We start from the raw sequence: 20,661 nt of genomic DNA, 5'->3' as shown, positions 1-20,661 counted from the left end.
GTGTCTTTCCTAACTCCCATACTGGTGGATTTTTTTTTTTAAGATTTTATTTATTTGAGAGAGAGATAAAGAATCTCAGGCAGACTGCACTGAGCGCAGAGCCCGATGCGGGACTCAACCCTGAGATCATGACCTGAGCCAAAACCAAGAGTCAGCGGCTTAACCGACTGCACCACCCAGGCGCTCCCAGTACTGCTGGATTTTTATCAAGCGTTTTCTTTTTTTGCCAATGTGATGATGAAAAATATATTTCATTATTGGTTTTAATTTGCTGTTCTTAAACTATGGGTGAGGCTGGCCATCTTCCAAGTGCTTTGCATGTCGTTAGGTTTTGCCCCGTTTTTAAAGGTGACTGCGAAAGCTCGCAGAGTAAGAAAATGCATGTTTGTTGTGCTTTGTAAAAATCAGAACACAGAAGGACAGAAAAGTGTGCTGTAGGAGGGGACTCTGCCCCTGCTCAGGAAGCAGGCAGTGCGGGGGCGGGGGGCGGGCTGCAGATCTGTTTTTACAAATGAGTGTTACCTGAATGGGGTGAGCTGTCTCTGCTTCACCCCCTCCAGGAGTAAGCCAATCTGCAGGACCACTGCTGTCCCATTTTCAAGTGAGGAAGCTGAGGCGCAGGACACTGAGTGCCCACCCAAGGCCAGGTAGCCTCTAGCCAGAGGGCCCAAGGGCCAGTCCTCCCTGTGCTGCACTGCTGGAGTTCCACAGGGGACAGGCCTGGCCTGAACGGGGCGTGCAGCTGGGGGAAGGGCCGAGGCTGTCCCAGAGGTCACACGGATAATGGCCCGCAGCACCTGAGGAATGTAGCTGTGGGGTCACCCTCCTCCAGAGACGGAGGCGGGCTCTGCCCCGAAGGCCCCACCCACTCAGGGCCCGTCCTGTTCTGAGCGGCTCGGTGGCACCTTGGGTGCTGGTGGATGGAGCTCCCCTGGTGTCTCCCACGGGGTCTGAGAAGGTCCCACGGTGCACTCACTGCTCCCCAGAGAGAGGACCCGACTCTCAGCCTCCTTCCCTTGCTGCCCCCAAGGGGGTCCCCCAAGGGGGTCCCCCAAGGGGATCAAAATGAGGAGGGATAAAGGGCTCCAACTTTTAAAGGGTACAATGTGGGTGGGTTTTTTTTTTCTTTAAATTATTGTTCTTTTGAAAATTACATTAGTGTTTCCCGAAATTAAATGTTTTTCTCTTTAAAAAGGGTTGCATAAAATGTTAAAAGGGTATGCCTGATGCTGTCAACTGGCTACTAATCCAAAATTAATTTTAAATCCTGTGTCGTAAGAATATTTCCATACAGATCTCTCTACAGAGATGACACCTAAATCAGATAACCACATTGCCAGGCTGTTCTTAATCAATGATCCAGATAAAAACAAAACCAGCTACCTCGTGTTCATGGCCCAAACGTTTCTGGAGCCTCTGCCAGCGCCACGGAGAACTGGCGTGCGCCTCTCTGCAGTGGGTCCCTTTCTCAGCAGCTCTTGGAGCTCGGAGGCCGGGGCTCTGCGTTCCGATGAAGAGACCTGGGCCCAGAGATGCTAGGTTGCTCCCCTAAGGTCTCACAGCTCCCAGTCAGCAGATTAGGATCAGAGTCCAAGCCATTGTACTCCGGACCTTGAGCCCACTGGCTGAGAAGAGTCCCAGACACAGTGCCCATGGGCACCAGGCCCCAGATGGCAGCGTGAAGACCTCCAGGGGCTGTGCTAACCACCAGGCAGTACTCTGTGTGGGGATGCTGATGGCCTGGCAGGCTGGCTCTTTCTAGCAGATGATGCCATCCTACAGTTGCTCCTCAATGGCAGATGGTCCAACGAGCCAGATCTTCCCATTTTTCAAGAGAAGCTGGAAATCTTGTTTTTTATATAGAATGTTTTCATTTTAGAATATTGGCAAATAATTAAAAAATCAAAACAAAATGTGGGCCGAATTACAGCTCAGTTTGTGAGCTACACACTTCTGTGAGCCAGACTCAGCCATGCCTAGTGATGTGTGGCCCTTCAGCTAGGAACTGTGTCCATGATTTTACATGGTTGAGAAAAAGACAGAGAAAATGCTACAGTGACCTGGATCGGCTAGCCAGGTGGGCTCCAGAGAGAAGTCCAGCCTCTGGCAAAGCTCCTCCCCAGACTCGGAATCTGGTGACTGCTGGTAAAACTGGGCTTCTCTTCACTGGAGAGTCACCGTAGGTTCCTGCATGTTATTGCAGGGCAAACACACCAGACCCTCCTGGGCTTGTCCTTGCGTCCGTCCTGCAGTGTGTCACCTGCCTCTGAGTGGGGCTGAGTGGGACCCCAGGACACGCTGCCCTGTCTGTCCCCCTCTTGGCGTCTCGTGCTCTTGAGTGGAGGCTGTCCCGTGCCTTCCCTGGAAGGGTGCATGGACTCAGGAGCAGTGTTTTGGACCTTCCTCTGAAATCAGATTGGTTCAGGTGTGGCTCTGCCAGCCCAGCCCCGGTCTGAAGTCATAAAAACATACTGGAAACATGGGACCTTAGTTACCTCGTCTGTATGCTCCCAAGACCAAGAATAATTGCGTGGAGCGCTGGGTGTTATGCACAAACAATGAATCATGGAACAGTACATCAAAAACGAATGATGTAATGTAAGGTGATTAACATCACATAATAACAAAATAAGTAAATAAATAAAAGAAGAAGAATGTTACCACCTGGCTTCCCCACAGTTGCTTTTGTGTTTCTTGTGAAACCCAGGGTTTGAGCACCGGAGGACAGGCTGATGGCCCGGCACTGTGTTTGAGTGACGGCTAACTTGTGATATGGATTTGGGATAAGGAAGAAAAGGTTAGAATCACACAGCAGAGGCGACCTCAGAGAAAGTCTTGTGATTCCATTGTAAACTCACCTGGAACAATACATTCTGTTCTTCCCATGTGGTCCTCACACCTGTGCACTAACCAGGGAGCTCCCCTTGGGTCTGAGAACCTTACTAGAATGTGAGCATCAGTGAGACAGACAGGCCTCGGAGAGCCTTGTGAGACCCGGCGCAGAGACCAGCAGCCTAGGCCGCAGGGAAGGAGGCCAGCTAGAGCCAGGGAGGGCTGTCCTCTGCACCAGAAACTTGTCGTGTTGCAATCCCCAGGCAGGGCTCATTGGCTGGGCTCTGGGAACCCAAGCTACTAGCAGGGTGGAGTGCCTCCCACTGGAGGGCTCAGCGCTCATTCTCACTGGCCACTGCCACAGAGAGGCCTCGCGAGGCACATGGGGGCGGGAGTTGTCCACGAGAGCCGGGAAGCTCCTTCAGCACTGTGACTGTTAGGGTGGAGGACGCCAGGGGGCAGGGGGTCTTGCCCTCTTGTTGCTCAGCACCTCTACCCTCTTGGTTTTGCCTGTCACCACTCTCAGACGGGACTGAACGCGAGGGCCTAGCACACCCGTGAAATTGTTGTGGGTTGGTGTGTGCTGCCTCTCAGCACCGTTGTAATCACAGCTAAAGAAATCCCAGAACCAGTGTTCTGTCAGAGGAGGGAGCCGTGCTGTGTCCTGAACTGGGTGAGCAACTCCAGCTTCCTGCCTGTGCTAATCATTACAGCCGACACTCTAAGAAGTGCAGAGTGTCCTGTAACCTTTTTGAAAAGCAGTGGTGAAGTAGGTCTCTGTTAGCTCTCCTCTTGAAGGCACGGTGATGAAACAATTATGCCACTTTGGGGAAAAGTTTATATAGAAGGAACTTCCACACCAAAGTAAATACTTGAAGAAATAGCCAAACCGGCTTACTCTTCAGTGGTAAGTATTCTGGGGCCACAGCATGGCTCGTGCTCACTTCCGCTTCTGGCGAGGCTGTTTTATGGACTAGACTTTCATGTCCCTCCGTAAACCACTAGAAAGTCGGACAGAGTATATGAAGCCACTGGTCGATAGCACAGGACCGTGGTCCTTGAAAAAAGGAAAACAAATGAGGTGAGTTCCAGGATCCCCCCCAGCTTTCTGCCTGAAGGCAATTTCTGGGCTGCAGGCATAGGGAGGGGGAGGCCAGACAGAACTCAGCAGCCTTACAGAGTTGGGAAAATGGGAACTGGAGTTCGGGAAGGCAGAAGGGGCTGGCAGTTGCAGGACAGAGTCCAGAAAGGAGAGCACACAGAAGAGAGCTCCAGAAACCTGCGGGGGCGTTTTTTGAGTCCTCGCTGCGCACTAGCCCAGAGACGTACCGCCCGAAGCTCCACAGCCCCAGGCAGAGGAGAGGCGGGCAGCTTGTAAGCTGAACCATGTCCAGAGCCTCCAGAGAGCAGGGAGGTACTCAGTCAGAGCGATGGGTCCCCATGACGGCCTCCCTCCCAGAGAAGTCAGCAGGAGAGCTAGGTATCCCCGGAGAGAAGCTCCACATAGACTTACACGAGAAAAGTTTGAAAACAGGGGCGCCTGGGTGGCTCAGGCGTTAAGCGTCTGCCCTCGGCTCAGGTCATGGTCCCAGGGTCCTGGGATCGAGCCCCGCATCGGGCTCCCTGCTCCGCGGGAAGCCTGCTTCTCCCTCTCCCACTCCCCCTGCTTGTGTTCCCTCTCTCGCTGTGTCTCTCTCTGTCAGATAAATAAAATCTTCAAAAATAAATAAATAAACATAAAAGAAAGTTTTAAAACAGTCTTTGAAATGATGAATCAAGGAAACTAACTGCCTACCAAAATAAAACCCAACACTCTAAAAAATTTTTTTTCAAGAAAATATTACAACGCCCAATCAAAAATTACAAGACATGTGAAGAAGCAGGAAAATGTGATCCATATGCAAGAGGAAAATCAGTCAGTAGAGGCCTAGACATAACAGAAATGAGGGAACAGGCAGACAAAGACATTAAAAGAACTGGAATGACTATATTCAAGTATTTAAAGAAAAACATGTAAGTAATGAGAAGAATTGAGAATATGAAAAGTACCAAACAAAACTTCTAGAGATGAAAACTATAATATTTGATAAGGAAAGCTCATTGGATGGGATTAACCCAAGAATAAAGATGGTAGAAGGAAAAAACGGAAAATTCAAAGACATAGCAACAGAATCTGTCCTAAATGATGCACAAAGAGAGAAGCAAAGGGGAGAGAAAACAGCCTTGGCCTCCTGACAGACAGTGTCCATCAGTCTAACGGAAGGGGGAGAGAACAGGGGGGAGAAAAAGCATTTCAAGCAATTATGACTAGGGGCGCCTGGGTGGCTTGGTCAGTTAAGCGTCTGACTCTTGATTTCGACTCGGGTCACGATCTTGGTGTCATGAGATCAAGCCCCATGTCAGGCTCCATGCTGAGCGCAGGGTGTGCTAGAGATTCTCTCTCCCACTTGTGTACTTGCTCTGTCTAAAAAAAAAAAAAGAAAAAAGACCAGATTTCCCCCTAAATTTGATGCAAACTCTTAATTCACAGATCCAAGTTCAGCTACCCCAAGCAGCTGGCTAAATACATGTGTGCATGTGCAACCCAGGGAGTATTGTTACCAAGTTTCTTAAAATCGGTGACAAAGAAAATCTTAAAAGCAGTCAAAGGAAAAATAAAGGACACAGTACATAGAGATGAACAAAGAGAGAATTATGCCAGACTTTTCTTCAGAAACTGCAAAAGCCAGAAAACAAAGTCTTATCAGATTTAAAGTACTGAAAGAAAAGCCGTCAAAATGGAATTCTATGTCTAGCAAAAATATCCTCCAAAAATTAAGGCAAAATAAAAGCTTTTACAGACAGACAAATGTGATAGAATTCACCTTACCAACCAACGCGCACTACCCAAAATATTAGAGGACACTCTTCAGGCTGAAGGAAAATGATGCCAGATGGAAACGTGGGTCAGCGGAGAATAATGCAGACAGGCAGACGGGCAGGTCTGCAGGTAGAGGACAGGCTTACTTTTTTCCTTAAATGCTAACCGACTATTTAAAATGCACATATTAACGGTGTATTATGGAGCCTGTGATATGCGTAGAAGTAAAAGGGGTGACAAAAATGGCATACGTGGTGGGAAGGGGAAAAGGAAGTATACGCTTGTGAGGCTCTCAAAGGTGTCATTGTGCAGTGCCACAGCCCAGTGAGGTGAGTTAAAAGTGCACATTGTAAACCACAGAACAGCCATCAAAAAACAGTAACAAAGTATAACCAGTGGTGCATTGGTGTTGATCCAATGGAGTGAGAACCATCAACCCAAAAGTAGCCCCAGGAGGGAAAAGGGAACAAAGGACAGATCGGAAAGAGAAAACAATTAGCAATTTAGCAAGAGGGTACATTTAAAACCAATCATGTTGATAATTATATTAAATGTAATGGTCTAGGGGCATCTGGGTGGCTCAGTCGTTGAGTGTCTGCCTTCGGCTCAGGTCATGATCCCAGGGTCCTGGGATCGAGCCCCGCATCGGGCTCCCTGCTCAGCGGGAAGCCTGCTTCTCCCTCTCCCACTCCCCCTGCCTGTGTTCCCTCTCTCGCTGTGTCTCTCTCTGTCAAATAAATAAATAAAATCTTAAAAAAAAATGTAATGGTCTAAATATTGCATTAAAAAGCCGACTGGCAGCAGAAGGCTGGCCTCAACTGTGTGCTGTCTACAAGAAACCCGCTTTTAAATACAGTAAAAACACAGATGAAGAAGGCTGGATGGCTATTTAATGTCAGGCAAAGTAGACTTCCCAACAGAGAATGTGAACCTAAGATAAAGAGGTACATTTCATGATGGCGTACAAGTCAGTTAATCAGGAAGATGCAACCATCCCCAGTGTGTATGTTCCTAATACAAGAGCTGTAAACACTTGAAGTTTAAAACTTCTCAGGAAAAGGGGGCACCTGGGTGGTTCAGTCGGTTAAGCGTCTGCCTTCGGCTCAGGTCATGGTCCCAGGACCGCATCGGGCTCCCTGCTCAGCGGGAAGCCGGCTTCTCCCTCTCCCACTCCCCCTGCTTGTGTTCCCTCTCTTGCTGTGTCTTTCTCTGTCAAATAAATAAGTAAAAAACCTTTTTTTAAAAAAAGAAAAAATATCCAAAAAATTAAAAAAAAGAATGCTCATGGGTCAAAGAAGAAATCACAAAGTAGCACTTGGAAACTTAAGCCTTCAAATACTTACACGAGAGAAGAACACTGTTCTAAAATCAGTCATCTACCTGATCCACCTTAAAAAGCTAGAAAAATAAGGGGCGCCTGGGTGGCTTAGTTGGTTTCAACTCGGGTCATGATCTCGAGGTGGTGAGATCGAGCCCCGTGTCAGGTTCCACGCTGTGTGTGGAGCCTGCTCGAGATTCTCTCTCTCCCTCTGCCCCTCCCCCATCTCTAAAATTAAAAAAAAAAAGGCTAGAAAAGTAAGAACAAACTAAATTCAAAGTTCATAGAAGGAGAAAATAGTAAAGATGAAAGTGGGGAACAATGAAATAGTAAAGAAAAATCCTACAGGACACAAACCTGATTCTTTGAAAAATACCAACAAAATTGGCAAACATCTGCACTATCGACCCAAATAAAACGAGAGGCTGTGCAAGTAGTGTGCATGAAAGGGGGGGCGTTGCTGCAGGTCCTGTAGATACCGGGGAGACAATACTGGGGAATGACACTACCTGCCAGCAGTTTGGCAACTCGACCTACACAAGATGGCAAAGTCTCTGGAAGACCAAAGTTACCAAAACTGATTAAAAAAGAAATGGAAATGTGAGGAGGCCAGAAGAGGAGAGGGAAGCCTGGCCCATCAGGGGTGGAGGGGAACTTCCACGCTTGCAGAAAACCCACAGCTGGCGTCTCCCTGAGGGTGAAGGCAGTGCCCACTCTGACCACGTCCACCTGCATGGCGCTGCCGGTCCCGACCTCGGCATAAAGCAAGAACAAACATGGCAGGGGGGACATACAGATTGCCACAGAAGTAAAACTGTAAATATATAAATATGGCTTTTATTCACATACCACCTGATCTAGTACATAAAAAATCCTAAGGAACCTTAAAAAAAAACACGACTATTAGAACTAAAAAGTAGCTTTAGCAAAGTTCCAGGACAAGGTGAATACAAGGTCAATATGCCAAATCAGTTGTATTTCAATACATAGCAATGAGAATTGGAAACTGCAATAAAAATACCATTTACAATAGCATCCAAAACCATGAAATTCTTAGGGATATGCATAGTCTGTGCACTGCAGAGAAAACCTAAGACCTAAATAATGGAGAGGTATACCATCCTCATGGACTGGAAGACTCAATGTTAAGATGTCATTTCTTCCAAAATGTATCTACAGGTTTAGCACAATCCCAATCAAAATCCCATCAGGCTTTTAAAATTGAAATCAAAAATTAAAATTTACATGGAAATGCAAAGGATATAGAATACCCAAAGCGGCCTCAAAAGAGAACAAAGTCGAAGGATTTTATCTAATTGTAAGACTTACTATGAAGGTAGAGTGTGCAACGAAAATGGACACATACACACGTTAACTAATTGTTCAGTTAATGCAAAGGTTCTATGGTAATTTAAGGAGAAAGAACAGCTTACTCAACAAATTGTGCGGGCACAAGGACACATCCATATGGGAACAAAATGAACTTCAACCCTACCCTTATTATTAAATACAGAAATTAATTCAAAAATGTATCATAAGCCTAAACATAGCTAAAACTATAAAACTTCTAGAACGCACAGGAAAAAATGTTGTGACTTTGGATAGGCAGAGATTCCTTAGGGTACAAAAAGTACCCTAGGTACTTTTTGATACTTGGATGGTACTTGGTACTTTCTGATAGATTGGACTCCATGGACAATGCAGAGTTCCACTTTTCCAATGATGCGGTGAAGACATGAGAAAGTAAGCCACAGGCTGGGAATGCGCATCAAGGACTTGCACCCAGAATATATAAGGAACTTTACAAGTCCATAATGAGACACAAATACACACAAGAGAAAAGAGCCAAAATACTTGAAAAGACTCTTTACAAAAGAAGATAATTAAATGGAGAATAAGCCCACAAAAATGCTCAACAATTATTAGTCATCAGGGAAATGCAAGTCTAAAGCTCAGCGACATGCCCCTACATGCTCATATGACCAAAACAATTTTAAGACCTGACAGTATCGAATGGTAGTGAAAGTGTGGAGCAATGGGAACTTGCACACACACTTAGGGGGCGCCGGGGGGTGCTATGTGGTGCCGCTACTTTGGGAAATGGTTTGGCAGTTTCTTAAAAAATTAAACACATACTTACTACACAACCCAGCCCTTCGATTTCGAGGTTACTGTGCAGGAGAAATGGAAACATCCATGCTGGGGCGCCTGGGTGGCTCAGTGGGTTAGACATCTGACTCTTGATTTCGGCTCCGGTCTCGGGGTGGTGGGAGTGAGCCCCGCGTCAGGCTCCGTGCTCAGCGCAGAGTCTGCTTGTCCCTCTTCCTCTGCCCCTCCCTCTGTGCACGCTCTCTCTCTCAAATAAATAAATTAATTAAATCTTTAAAAAAAAGAAAGAAACATTCACGCGCCCAAAGACTTTAGCGTGCATGTTTATAGCAGTTCATGCCCAAATAGGGGGCAACGCAAAGATCCGCCCACAGACGAAGGGGAGGCCAAAGTACTACACAGCCGTGTGACGGAACACTACTCCACAAGTAAAAGAGTTGGGGTATCCGTAACAGCATGAGTGAATCTCAGGAAACGTTTCTTTGGTTCCTGGGAGAAGCAGACTTCAAAAAGTGCCTGGTGTAGTGTATTCCATTTATGTGAGACTCTGGAAGAGCCCTGTCTGGTCCGTAGTGACAGAAGGCAGGGCAGTGCCTGCATGGGGCTGTGGGGTGATGAAAATGTTCCAAACACATAGATGCATACGTGTTCTGAAAGCCATTGAAACGTACATTCCAAAATGGGTGCCTTTTATTGCATGTAAGTTAGAAGTCAATAAAAGCACTTTTTTCAATAAGGAGCAGCGGTGGTCTAGTGAAGTTTCCTGGCAGGCGTCAGTGTTCTGCTCTGTGTGGTCTGTCTCTCTCCTGCCCTGGAGAAAGACACTGCTGTCAGCCGGCGTCCATTCGAGGTCGCTGCAGGTCCTCAGAGGATCCCAGTAATTTGTTACCAATTTACTCGGCTCTCTTAATTATTCTGCACCGTGGAACTTAGGAGCTCCTGGGAGAGGCCATTATAGTAGTCCGTGTCCTCCCAGCGGGGCCCCCGGGCTTCTTGGAAGGAGCCGGCAAGGGTGAAGACACAGTACTGCAGCTTTAAAAAACATTAAACCCGGGTATAGAACTAACCTACTTCCGTTTTCTCTCTCTCCCTCTCTTTTTTTATTGAAGTATAATTGGCACAGTTTCCTATTAGTTTCAGGTGTGACATCCGCTTTCTCGTCTCAGGGGCTCTTTCGTCTCTGGAGAAGGCTGCAGATCTCTGTCACACTCATTTACCTCTGCCAGGGAAAGGCCGCCAGGAGGCCCCCAGCCAGCCACAGACGCTGTGGAGCAAAGGGGCCAGGTCACTCCCGAAACAGGCAGCCATCCCGCTTGGAGTTTTCTGGCTGTTTCTTTATTATATTTACGAGGTGGTTGCCGTTCCAGAGGGAAGTTCCCCAGGGTCGGTGGGTCGGCCTACTCACCCCATTGCTGAGCTCCCACACTCATTCCAGCGGTCAGCAGCTTGTCTTCCCTAAGTACATCACTAAGTCATCTTCAAGCGACGGCTGTCTCTTTCTTCCCCCCGAAAAGCCTATGCTCCTGATTTCTCTTTCTTTCCTTGTAGAGTTGGCTGGGCCCCACAGCCGTCGTATGGTGGGCATCTCATCCACTCACAAACCTGGAGGCAATGAGGCTGGCTTTTCCACTAAATATGCATGATTGCTGTGTTTTGAAAATATACCCTCTATCAAATTAAAAATTTCCTTTATATTCTGGATTTACTAAGAGTTTTCATCACAAATAGGTGTTAAACCTTATCAGTTTTTTTCTGCATTGATTATGACAGACATGATTTTTTTTCTCTTTCCATTTTTTGATGTGGTAAATATGGTGGTAGATTTTCTGCAAAGAAGCCAGCCTTGCGTTACTGAGATAGATTTTTCTTGATAATGATGTATTCTTAATACCTGCCTGATTTGATTTGATGTTTATATATCGTTTTTACAACTATATTTACAAGTTAAATAGGCCTGTAAGTTTTTCTTGTGTTGTCCTTGTATGGTTTGGGAATAAAATTAGCTGGGCATCTTCCATTCTTTTTTACTTTTCTGAATAATTTGAATAAGAGAAATGAAGTGAAAATTCAGCAGAACCACCTGTAAAGCCACCTGAGCCAGGGGCCTTTGGGAAGAGAATTGTTGAATGCCATCTCAATTTCTTAATACTTTTTTTTTTAAGATTTTATTTATTTGACAGAGAGAGACACAGCGAGAGAGGGAACACAAGCAGGGGGAGTGGGAGAGGGAGAAGCAGGCTCCCCGCTGAGCAGGGAGCCCGATGCGGGGCTCGATCCCAGGACCCCGAGATCACGACCTGAGCCAAAGGCAGACGCTTTACCGACTGAGCCACCCAGGTGCCCGTGTGTCTTTTATTTTAAATGGGTCCTCTACACAATATCTTGTGGGATCTTGGAGGTTTTTAACCCAATCTGAGGATGTTTTGTCTTCACTGGTGAGCGTAACTCCTTCATATTTATTATAGTCCTATGTCTGGGATTAATTCTCCTGTACTCCTTACTTTCGGCTTCCTTTTTCCACACTCCTGCTTTCCATCGGACAAGTCGGGGTGGCTTCTGCTGTGGTACCAGCTCCACGTTCTGACTCTGTCCTCGGGTCGTCTCTCTGACCCCCAGCCCAGCTCCTGCAGCCCCGCATGCGCCCCTGCCACGGGCACAGCAACAGCATCTGACACTCCGTGTTGGGGAGGCTGGGGGCTCTGTTGTGTTGATGTCCCTGTCACGCAGGTCTGCCGCAGCTCCTCCTGCACTTGCCTCTCTCCACTTCTTTTAAAGATTTATTTATTTACTTGAGAGAGAGAGAGAGAGAGAGCATGAGCGCAGGAGCGGTAGGGAGAGGCAGAGGGAGAAGCAGACTCCCTGCTGAGCAGGGAGCCCGAGACAGTGGGGCTCAATCCCAGGACCCTAGGAGCATGACCTGAGCTGAAACCAAGAGTCAGACGCTTCACCAGCTGCATCACCCAGGTGCCCTTCCCTGTTGCATTTTCTGTTGTGAACTTTCATCTCTGAGATGCAGAGTGACCCTGCCAGGGCATCCACGTGGTGACCACAGGCCCTGCAGCCAGCCCCCGTTCTTGTACAGGAGCCAGGAGCCTGTTCTGGAAGTGTCCACCCTGAGAGTCCCCAGGGGCAGGAGGGCAGTCCTGTCTCACAAGGGCTGAGCCTCTGCCGTACTGTCCAGGGAGTGGTCAGTGGGCCAGGACCAAGGCGGACCCTTCTCCAGGCCAGTGTGAGCAGGTGTTGCCGGGGAGCCCGAGACCCTGGGCTGGTCGCCCCCAGCTGGCCAGTTCCCTGTGCCGGTCTGTGCAGCCCCACCGTCTGCCGGCCTGTCCACGGTGCCTCCGCCGGGGGGCCTCCCGCCTCGCACGCCTGCCCACGGGCTCCTGGCTGGGCGCGGAGCGGCATCTCAGAGCCCCAGGCTTCATGTGGGCAGGGGTGCTTCTAGGCAGCAGACTTTTTTTTTTTTTTAAGATTTTATTTATTTATTTGAGAGAGAGAGAGAGCACGAGAGGGGGGAGGGTCAGAGGGAGAAGCAGACTCCCCGCTGAGCAGGGAGCCCGACGTGGGACTCGATCCCCGGACTCCAGGATCGTGACCTGAGCCGAAGGCAGTCGCCTAACCAACTGAGCCACCCAGGCGCCCTAGGCAGCAGACTTCTTGCAGGCTTACGTTTCAGTCAGGCCAGGCAGGAGATGGAACAGGCAGCAGAGATTCATCAGGTTTGTTGTGGACTCTGCGAAGCCCTCTGCCAGCCGCAGCATCGCCACAGAGGGGCGCCAAGCCTGCTCTCGGCCGCGCTTCCAGAAGGGGTCGGGAGCGTGCGCCAGCGCCGTGGTCCCGCTCGTGATACAGCAGTCTCCGCCTGGCTTACTGGCTTTGGCTCCCTCCGGACAGCCTCCAGGGCTCATAGTGCTCCTCACCTTTGGAGCAAAGTTAACCACTGCCCCTTTGAGGGTGTCGGGGGTCCCCACGGCCCGGGGAGGCTGAGGTGGGTCTGTGTGCAGACAGCTTTGCTTAGAGCCATGCCCGCGCCGCATCAGGCCTCGGCACACAAGACACGTGTCCTCGCGTGGTCAGCCCTTCTGAAGGGAAAGGCCCCCAGGGAGCCACCTCAGGCCTCCCACGCCCCACGTGGGCTGAGCCCAGACAGGGAGCAGTGCAGGAGTGGCAAGCCATGTCACAGAGCCTGGGGGCGGGCTCTGCCTGCGCGGGCACCCCCCACGCTGTTGGCACCTCCGCCGTTGGGATGTCGGCCTTCTGTCCCTTCGCCTCTCCTTCTGAGGTCCCCGAAAGCTGCCCGTGGGGTCCCAAAGGCCCTCACCAGCCCTCCAGAGAGCAATTTCAGGGTCTGGTGTAGGGAGGCCTCTGGCCGGAGTGGCTCAGTGCCTTGAGCAAGATGGGCAGCTTGTGTGCACATGGCCAATGGGCAGCCCTCCCAAGGGGCCCTGTTCTCGTGAAAAAGGAGTGTTGCCTCAGTCCCTCACAGCTGCCCATCCGCCAAGAGAGGCAGAGAGCGCTCATCACGGCACGTGGCCAAGGGCCTGAGGATGGGCAGCCCCAGCGGGAGGGTTGCTGGCCACCTGAGCAGCGAGCCTGCCTGGCTGCCCCGAGTGCATCGGCCATGGTCCCTTCTTGACATGCATCTCTCGTGAATCTTACCTTGTTTGTCTAGCTTGTAGGCTTAGATCTGTGAAAAGGAGGCAGGTCAGAACCCACCTCGCCCCATCTGCTCCCCTGTGGCCTCCTGCCATCTCCACCCAGCGCCTCACGGGATGGCTATCTGAATGCAGCCCAGGGTCCCGAAGCCCATTCACACTGACCCCCAGCTTGCCCACTGCACCTTCTTTCCCTTTTGGGGCCCGGGGACTTCTTCCCCCCATCACCTCTGCCTTCCAAAGGGGCAGCCAGGCCAGGCTGAGTGGCCTGGCCATCACTCTCTGCCCTTTCCAGACCTGCACTTCTCACTGTCCTGGCTCTGCCCCCCCCACCCCCGCACCCACACCCCTGCAGTCTGCCCACCCCACCTCTTCCTCTGTCAGCTCCTCTTTCCTGTAGAGCCAAGCCTCGGGGCCCAGAGAAGGAGCAGAGTCCAGGTGGAGGGCAGGACCCGCTCTCCAGGTTCTGCCTGCCCACCTTGGACAAGGCAGCCCCAGACGAGGGTAGAGCCGGCCCCTCTTCAAGGCCGGTACCCACAGAGTATTTCCCCTAAATTCCCTTCCTTAGGGCCCCAGGGTGCTCCCTGCTGCCCACTTCTTGAGACCCGGGGCAGAACCACACCGAGAGGCACCAGCAGACAAGCCTGGGTGAGCTCAGAGCCAGGGAGGGGTACCCCTGAAAATGATATTAGGAAGGAGTGACTAAGGGTTGGTGTTGGGTTATCAACCTGAGGGAGGAGGGGGCAGAGCAGTGACCCCGGTATGTTTAACAAGGGGACTGGTCTGTAGTCAGTGCCCGCAGCCCGAGGCCAGGAACAGCCTGAGGGGCCCTGAGGGATCGGGGGTTCGCTGTTCACTCCGCTCCACCCTGCTGAGTACAGTCATGCCGAGGAACGTCCACCCAGAGCCTCTGCACCAAGGGCGGACAGCGGCTCCCTGCAGGGTCACTCCAGGCAAGCTCGGGGCTCTGGGAAGTACCTGGCAGCTTCTGGAGACTCGGGGCGTATGGGCTTTTAGGGGGTGAGGCCACTCCATATCCAGTAGATGCTGAAGGCTTGGGCTCCATTCCACCATGGTGGGAGGCCTTGGAAGGTTCTGGGGAGTTTGACATAATCTAATTCATAACCATTAACCAAAAAGCGGTTTGGGGGACGCCTGGTGGCTCCGTCAGTTAAGAGTCCGACTCCTGATCACAGCTCAGCTCTTGATCTCGGGGTCGTGAGTTCAAGCCCCAGGCTGGGCTCCACGCTGGGCCTGGAGCCTACTTAAGGGGAAAGAAAATGGGGGTTGGGATGAGGGGCAAGGCAAGGTGAGGGTATAATTCCTCTCACTTGAGAAGGGCTGGACCCAGGGGCATGAGGGGCTCCCCTGGAAGCAGGAGAGAGGCTTCAGTGGAAGCAATGCCCGTCAGCACCCAGGATGGAAGGAGGGGAGACAGAAGGGCTGGCTGCACCAGCCGAGGCTGCAGTGAGCCTGGGGAGGCCTTGTCCCTCGTGCCCAAGACCACAGCAGGGACCTGAGAGTTGAGCTGCCCCTGCAGCTCCAGGGAAGGCTCTGGAGAGTCGGGGCCGGCATGGGCTCTGTGTCCCCAACAGCTTTCAGAGGCCCAGGCAACATGTGCTTAGGGCCCCCTGACAGCCAGGGGCAGCCTGACCTGCTCCCCAGAGCAGGCAGCCTCCCCAAGTCAGAAGGGGCTGAGCAGTAGCACCAAGTCACCAGGAAGCTGGGACCACTCCCAGAGCCCTGGGAAACCCTGAGACAGACAGCGGGTTCCTGCTTTCAGGTTCATAGCTGCGAGGCCTTGGGCATGGCGGAGCTGGACCAGCAACATGCAGGAGGCAAGTCCTGTGCACAAATGATTTTCCGGAAACCTAATCAGAACGCAGTGCACAAAGAGCCCAGGCTGGGCTCTGCAGAGCGGGTCAGGCGGGGGCCAGGAAGGGCAGAGTGGTGGAGGGTGTACCACTGCTACAAACCAGCCGCTGGTCTGAGCGAGGAGGGCACATCTCAGGTGAGCCAGGGAAAACACACATCAGGGTCACAGCGTGCGTGTGGTGGGGGGGTGGCGGTGGGGGGGGGAAGCAGGCCTGACCCGTCCAGCTTCATGCCTGAGCCAGGACTGCCCCTGCCCTGGGGCAGTAGGCCACCTCCTCAGGGATGGCTCTGCCGGAGCCAGAAACCCCTGAAACCCCACAGCTGCCTTCCTTCAGGGGCCCTGCTCCCACTGCAAGCCTTACGGGGAGCATGGCCCCCCAAGCACAGGGCCTCAGGGCCTAGGCTCTTCCTCCTTCCCGAGCCTCACTTTCTCCCCTACCCCCACCCCGGCAGCAGCGGATTGCGAGGGTGGACTCAGGCCAGGCCCACAGAATCCCTAAGAGGGCCAGTCCCTCACGTTGTGGGGTCAGGGTCCCAACCCTGCCCCTCCCCACTGGCCGCTGCCTTCCAGAAGGGAACCATGCAAGCAGAGGATGGGCCTAGATATCATTAGCTATCAGGATGGGGCTGATGGGAAGTCAGGACCTGAGGGTCCGCTTCCAGAGACACCGGGCCAGAGAGCATGTGTGGAAGACGAATTGGTCTGCGGCTAGAGAACCAAAGGCACGGGCCTTTCCTTCATGAGGGAGATGCAGCCGTGGCTCATCTTCCTCGGACGCAGAGAGGAACAGGGACATCCAGGGACCAACCTCATCCCACTCCAGGATCCTGGCGCTCGGAGCCTAGGCGATAGGAGGAGAGCAGGGCCGGGCGCCAGGACTGGGTCCAAGGGCACAGGAGGGGGGCCTAAGGCTGTGTGACCCCAAGGAGGCTGCAGGGAATGGAGCAGTTCCAGGTACTCGAGGACAGAAGAGGCCCAAGGTGAGAGCCAGGGACCCGGGTACACATGGCCGACCTCCAGCTCCACAGTGTGCACCACCTGTGCGTGCTTTCCAAAGCACAGGGCTTTTCCTGTCCCTTCGGCCTGTCCTCAGGCCTCGCCCGGGTGGGTTCCCGCCATGCGGTGTCCCCCACCGGTGCTGCACGCCACCCTGTACTGGCCAGGCCCCAGGTGGTCGGCTCCAAGACGCCGGGCACATGGTGTGCGTGTCACCCGTGTGTCTCGTGTGTGAGATGCTGGTGCCAGGCCCCACCTTCCCCTGTCTGTACTCTCTGGGGCGGCATTCCCATCCAGTGTGGACCCTCCTGGGGCTCCAGAGACCCCGGCCCTACCTGCTGGGCCAACCCCCAAGGGAGAGCCACTCTGACCTTGCATCTGACAGCTGCTTCCTAATAACATCTTTTTTGTTTTGTTTTGTTTTTTACAAAAGAAATACACTCCTAGTTCTAAAAACTTGGCAACTAGAGAAAAGCTTGGAAAATGAAAGTCTCCTCCCACGCCCTAGTTCAGAAACACCGTGGTGGCCGCTTTGGAAGGGCTGTCCCTGAGTGTCGGCCCACGTGTACGGCATGTGGCCCAGGCTCCTGGGTCCTTGGCCTGTGCCTGGACACACATGTCAGGGCTGCTGGGCAGCTGGGGGTGCTGGTGAGTACGGCCAGCAGACAGAGGGTGCTTGATAGCTGGGGAAGGGCCTGAGGCGTGCTGTGGGTCAACCATTAACCTGGGCGCCCCCAGGGGACCCATTACAAAATGGTCCCGGCAGGAAATGACGTTTTCAGGGCCAAGTGTCCAGAGTGCCCAGTGGAGGGGCAGGCCCAGGCCCTGCAGTGCATCTGGAGAGCATGTGTCCCAGAGGCCTCCTGTGCCGGGACCCCAAGCCACAACTGCGGCCCTTGAGCACCTCCCCCAGGAAGGACCTCTGGCCTGCGAGGCTCTGGAACAAGAGCCAGGGCGTGGGGCTGCTGGGTCCTGCAGGCCAGAGGCACAGCCGCTTGGCTTATACTCGGGGAGCCTAGGCTTCCCACCCCTTCCTGCCCTTCGTGCAGTGACAGGCCCTTCTCTTGCTGTTCTTTGGTAGAGTTCACGGCACGTCCAGCAGCCAACAGCCTCGGACACCCGGACAGGAGCCCTGTGGGGACACGGGCAGCCTTTGCCATTGAAGGGAAGAAGATGGAAGCGCAGGCAAAGACCAAGCCCACCAGACCCTCCAGGGCTCACCCTGCAAAAACTAAAGGCTGCCAGTGGCCCCCCAAGATCCGTAACTACAATTTGAAGGACTGACTTCTTGAGCCTTCCTTCTCCCACGCCCTTGCCCTTCCCTTCCCCTCCCATGTTGGTGCTTGGGGCCTGCGCTTTCACCATGCATCAGGGGTGTGCGTGTGCAAGCACCCACGTGTGCACGAGGAGAGGGCAAGTGCATGTGTGCGCACACAGCCGCAGAGTGGCCTCCCCAGGCTCTGACCGACCCAGAGCCATTAAAGCCCCTGCCTCCGGTGCTCTCGCTGGGCCCTGGAGTTGCTGACCTCTCCTACAGCGCCCCAGTGACATGGGGAAGGAAGCCAGGAGGGCCCCCAGGGGCGGGGGTCACAGCGCAGCCTGATGAGGGTGTGGGGGCACGGGGAGCAGAACACCCACCCACAAAGTAGGCGTTTCCCCACAGAGTGCTGCGCGTGGGAGGGGACCTCCTGGAAGAAGGGAGAACTGGGGTTCTGGGTGAGCCAGCAGCCAGACCAGAGGCGGCTTCCCCGGGCTCCGCCACACCTGCTCCCCTGCTCATGTCAGGGAGCTGATGGGGTGGGGGGGGCCCTTCCAGTGCTCATCCAGTGCTCATTGGCCCTGTGAGACCAACCCAGCAGATCAGTCTGGAGCCTTCCACATCTGCACCCCTCCCCCCACTGCGTAGGACAGTAGTGAGGCATCCCTGACAGCTAGATGCCTGCGGCCCGGCACCTGATACCCTTGCTCCAAGTACCACAAAACCACACCCACACTTCCCCACCCGAAAAACATCTCATAAATCCTAACCACACATCCTTGACACTTGTGGATTTGCTCTACAGTGAACTTCACGCTCAAGATCACAATTTTCTGTCTCGGGAGGGTCAGCATGGGAGAGGCCAGGGCGTGCGCTGTACTACTCTCCCAGAGCCCCCAGCCTGTTGCTCCCCCAGGGTCCACACCTGGTTGGCAGAGCGAGAGCACTCCTTGCCCGCCACAGTGCTCAGAAATGGAGACAGCCTGTCCCCACTCTAGGCAGAGTGTGGTTGTGCCCTCAGGCAGCCTGGGCCCTCCGCACTGAGGCTTTCCCTTTCTGGATAGCCGGCTCTCCCGGAACCAGGCAGACCGCTTCTCCGGGAGGATGGGAGAGTGCTGGGGGAAGGCTGATCCACACACATCATGCAGCCTTCATGGCTTCTGTTGGCCCTCAGGTAAACTGTGCACCATGTCCTCTCCCTACCTGGCTCACAGGTGAGGGGCACATGAGGATGCTCATCACGGGGAGAGACTACAAACAGTAGTGGTGGTGTTGCTGGTCATGCATGTGCCTGATGCAGGGCCAAGAGATCACAGAACAGGCCCCAGTGATGTGCAATGGTTCCTGTCCCATCCTGTGCTCCATGTGACAGCACACGGGCCTGAGGGACATCCTTGCCACAGGCTAAGTACGCAGCCTGGGGACGCTGTGCTTCCAGGAGCTGCAGAGGTAACAGTGGGCCATTCCCGCTGTGCCAGGAAGCAGCAACCTGGAGGCAGCTTTGCCGAGGGGTGGCAGGGGTCCCAGTGCTCGGCTGTTTCTGATGTGTGCCCTTAGAAGTGAAGCATGGCTCTGTGACTCCCTTAAGCTGAAAACCTGAGCAGAGATGCCTTGTCACTTTCCAAGAGGCACTTCAGAGCCCATGAGCGAGTCTCTCAGCCCTCCCTCTAGGGCGCAAACCCAGGCCCTCCATCGAGGTTGGCCCAGCCTGGGATCAGCCCCCATCACCTGGGCCCCTGGCAGGCTGCAGTGAGCAGAGCCCCACTGACCAGCAAGAAATGAGCCTGGGATAATTTAAGTCACCAAAAGTTGGGAGTGTTACGCAGCATGGTCCAGTGACTCCTGGCCCGGGGTTCAAGGTATCTGAAAAATTCTTAAATTGGAAGAGAAAGAAAAATTCATGGGAAGGTTGTTCAGGACATTAATTCAGCTGGTGGACCTTAGGGCACTCTCCCACCTCTTCCTGGTCTGCCCTTTCGCCCGCTATCAGGAGTTAGAAGCCCCCGGTGACAAGGATGCCAAGGGAAAGATGGGGAGCACGGAGTGGCCCCTGGGACCTAACGGGGCTGGTGAGCACTGTGGGGCAGGAGCATGTGGCCAAGTGAAGCTGTGGCGTCTGGTTTCACCGTGCCAGTCCCGTTCTGTGCTGTCCTGAGCTCGTGAAAGCAAAGCCGGAGGGGTTGCCATGGAGCGCAGTGAGGAGTGCAGCGTTTGATTTCAAGACAATGAGGCGGTGGAGAGGAAGCAGGGCACTGGCCGTCCTGGGGACCAACAGGGACTCCGCTGGCCTCACAAAGGACCTGCTTGGAGGCCCATAAGGCGGCCTGGGTCCTGCAGGGCATGGCCGCTAGGGAGAGAGGGCGACCTTCCTGGACTCCCAGCTGACCCCTAGACGGGTGGGCTGTTTCCTTTTGGTCTGGAAGCCGAGGTCTTTTTGTAAGTTCGGTAACCACGTGAGCAGGGGAATGCACGGAGACTCAGGGCTGGAGCTTCAGCCGGGGCGTGTGCGCGCCCGTGGGTGCAAGTGGCCACGTGCGCGCGCGAGTGCCTCTGCCCAGGGGGGGCGCCTTTGTTCGAACCACGCCAAGTGGTGTCCGTGCCTCGCCCCACCCGCGGGCTCCGGGAGCCGTGGAGCACGCGCGCGGGTCCGTAAGACTGGGGAGGCCGCGCCGCGCTGCGGTGACCGGCAGTGACCCCGCCCGGGGCGCCCTCGGCAGGGGTCAACGACCGCCGAGCCGCCCAGCCCATCACCCTATC

At 53.3% G+C, this 20,661-nt stretch overlaps 1 protein-coding gene across 7 annotated transcripts in view; it reads left to right on the top strand.

Annotated features, from left to right (window-relative positions):
- The window catches only part of CCDC57 (coiled-coil domain containing 57), a 102,623-nt gene extending 83,240 nt beyond the window's left edge, over positions 1–19,383 (top strand). For 4 of the 7 annotated variants that reach the window (XM_027568139.2, XM_027568140.2, XM_027568137.2 and 1 more), the window contains one exon: positions 1,280–2,898. In XM_027568139.2, the coding sequence (XP_027423940.2) occupies positions 1,280–1,539 (260 nt within the window). In that variant the 3' untranslated portion in view covers positions 1,540–2,898. Of the gene's footprint in view, positions 1–1,279; positions 2,899–17,727 lie in introns of those variants that run through there. The other 3 variants (XM_027568138.2, XM_027568141.2, XM_027568142.2) reach the window with 3 other exon arrangements.
- The last annotated feature ends 1,278 nt before the right edge of the window (positions 19,384–20,661 follow it).

Source organism: Zalophus californianus, chromosome 16, assembly GCF_009762305.2.
Source record: "Zalophus californianus isolate mZalCal1 chromosome 16, mZalCal1.pri.v2, whole genome shotgun sequence".
Classification (NCBI taxonomy): domain Eukaryota; kingdom Metazoa; phylum Chordata; class Mammalia; order Carnivora; family Otariidae; genus Zalophus; species Zalophus californianus.
This window is presented reverse-complemented; position numbering and strand designations above follow the sequence as displayed.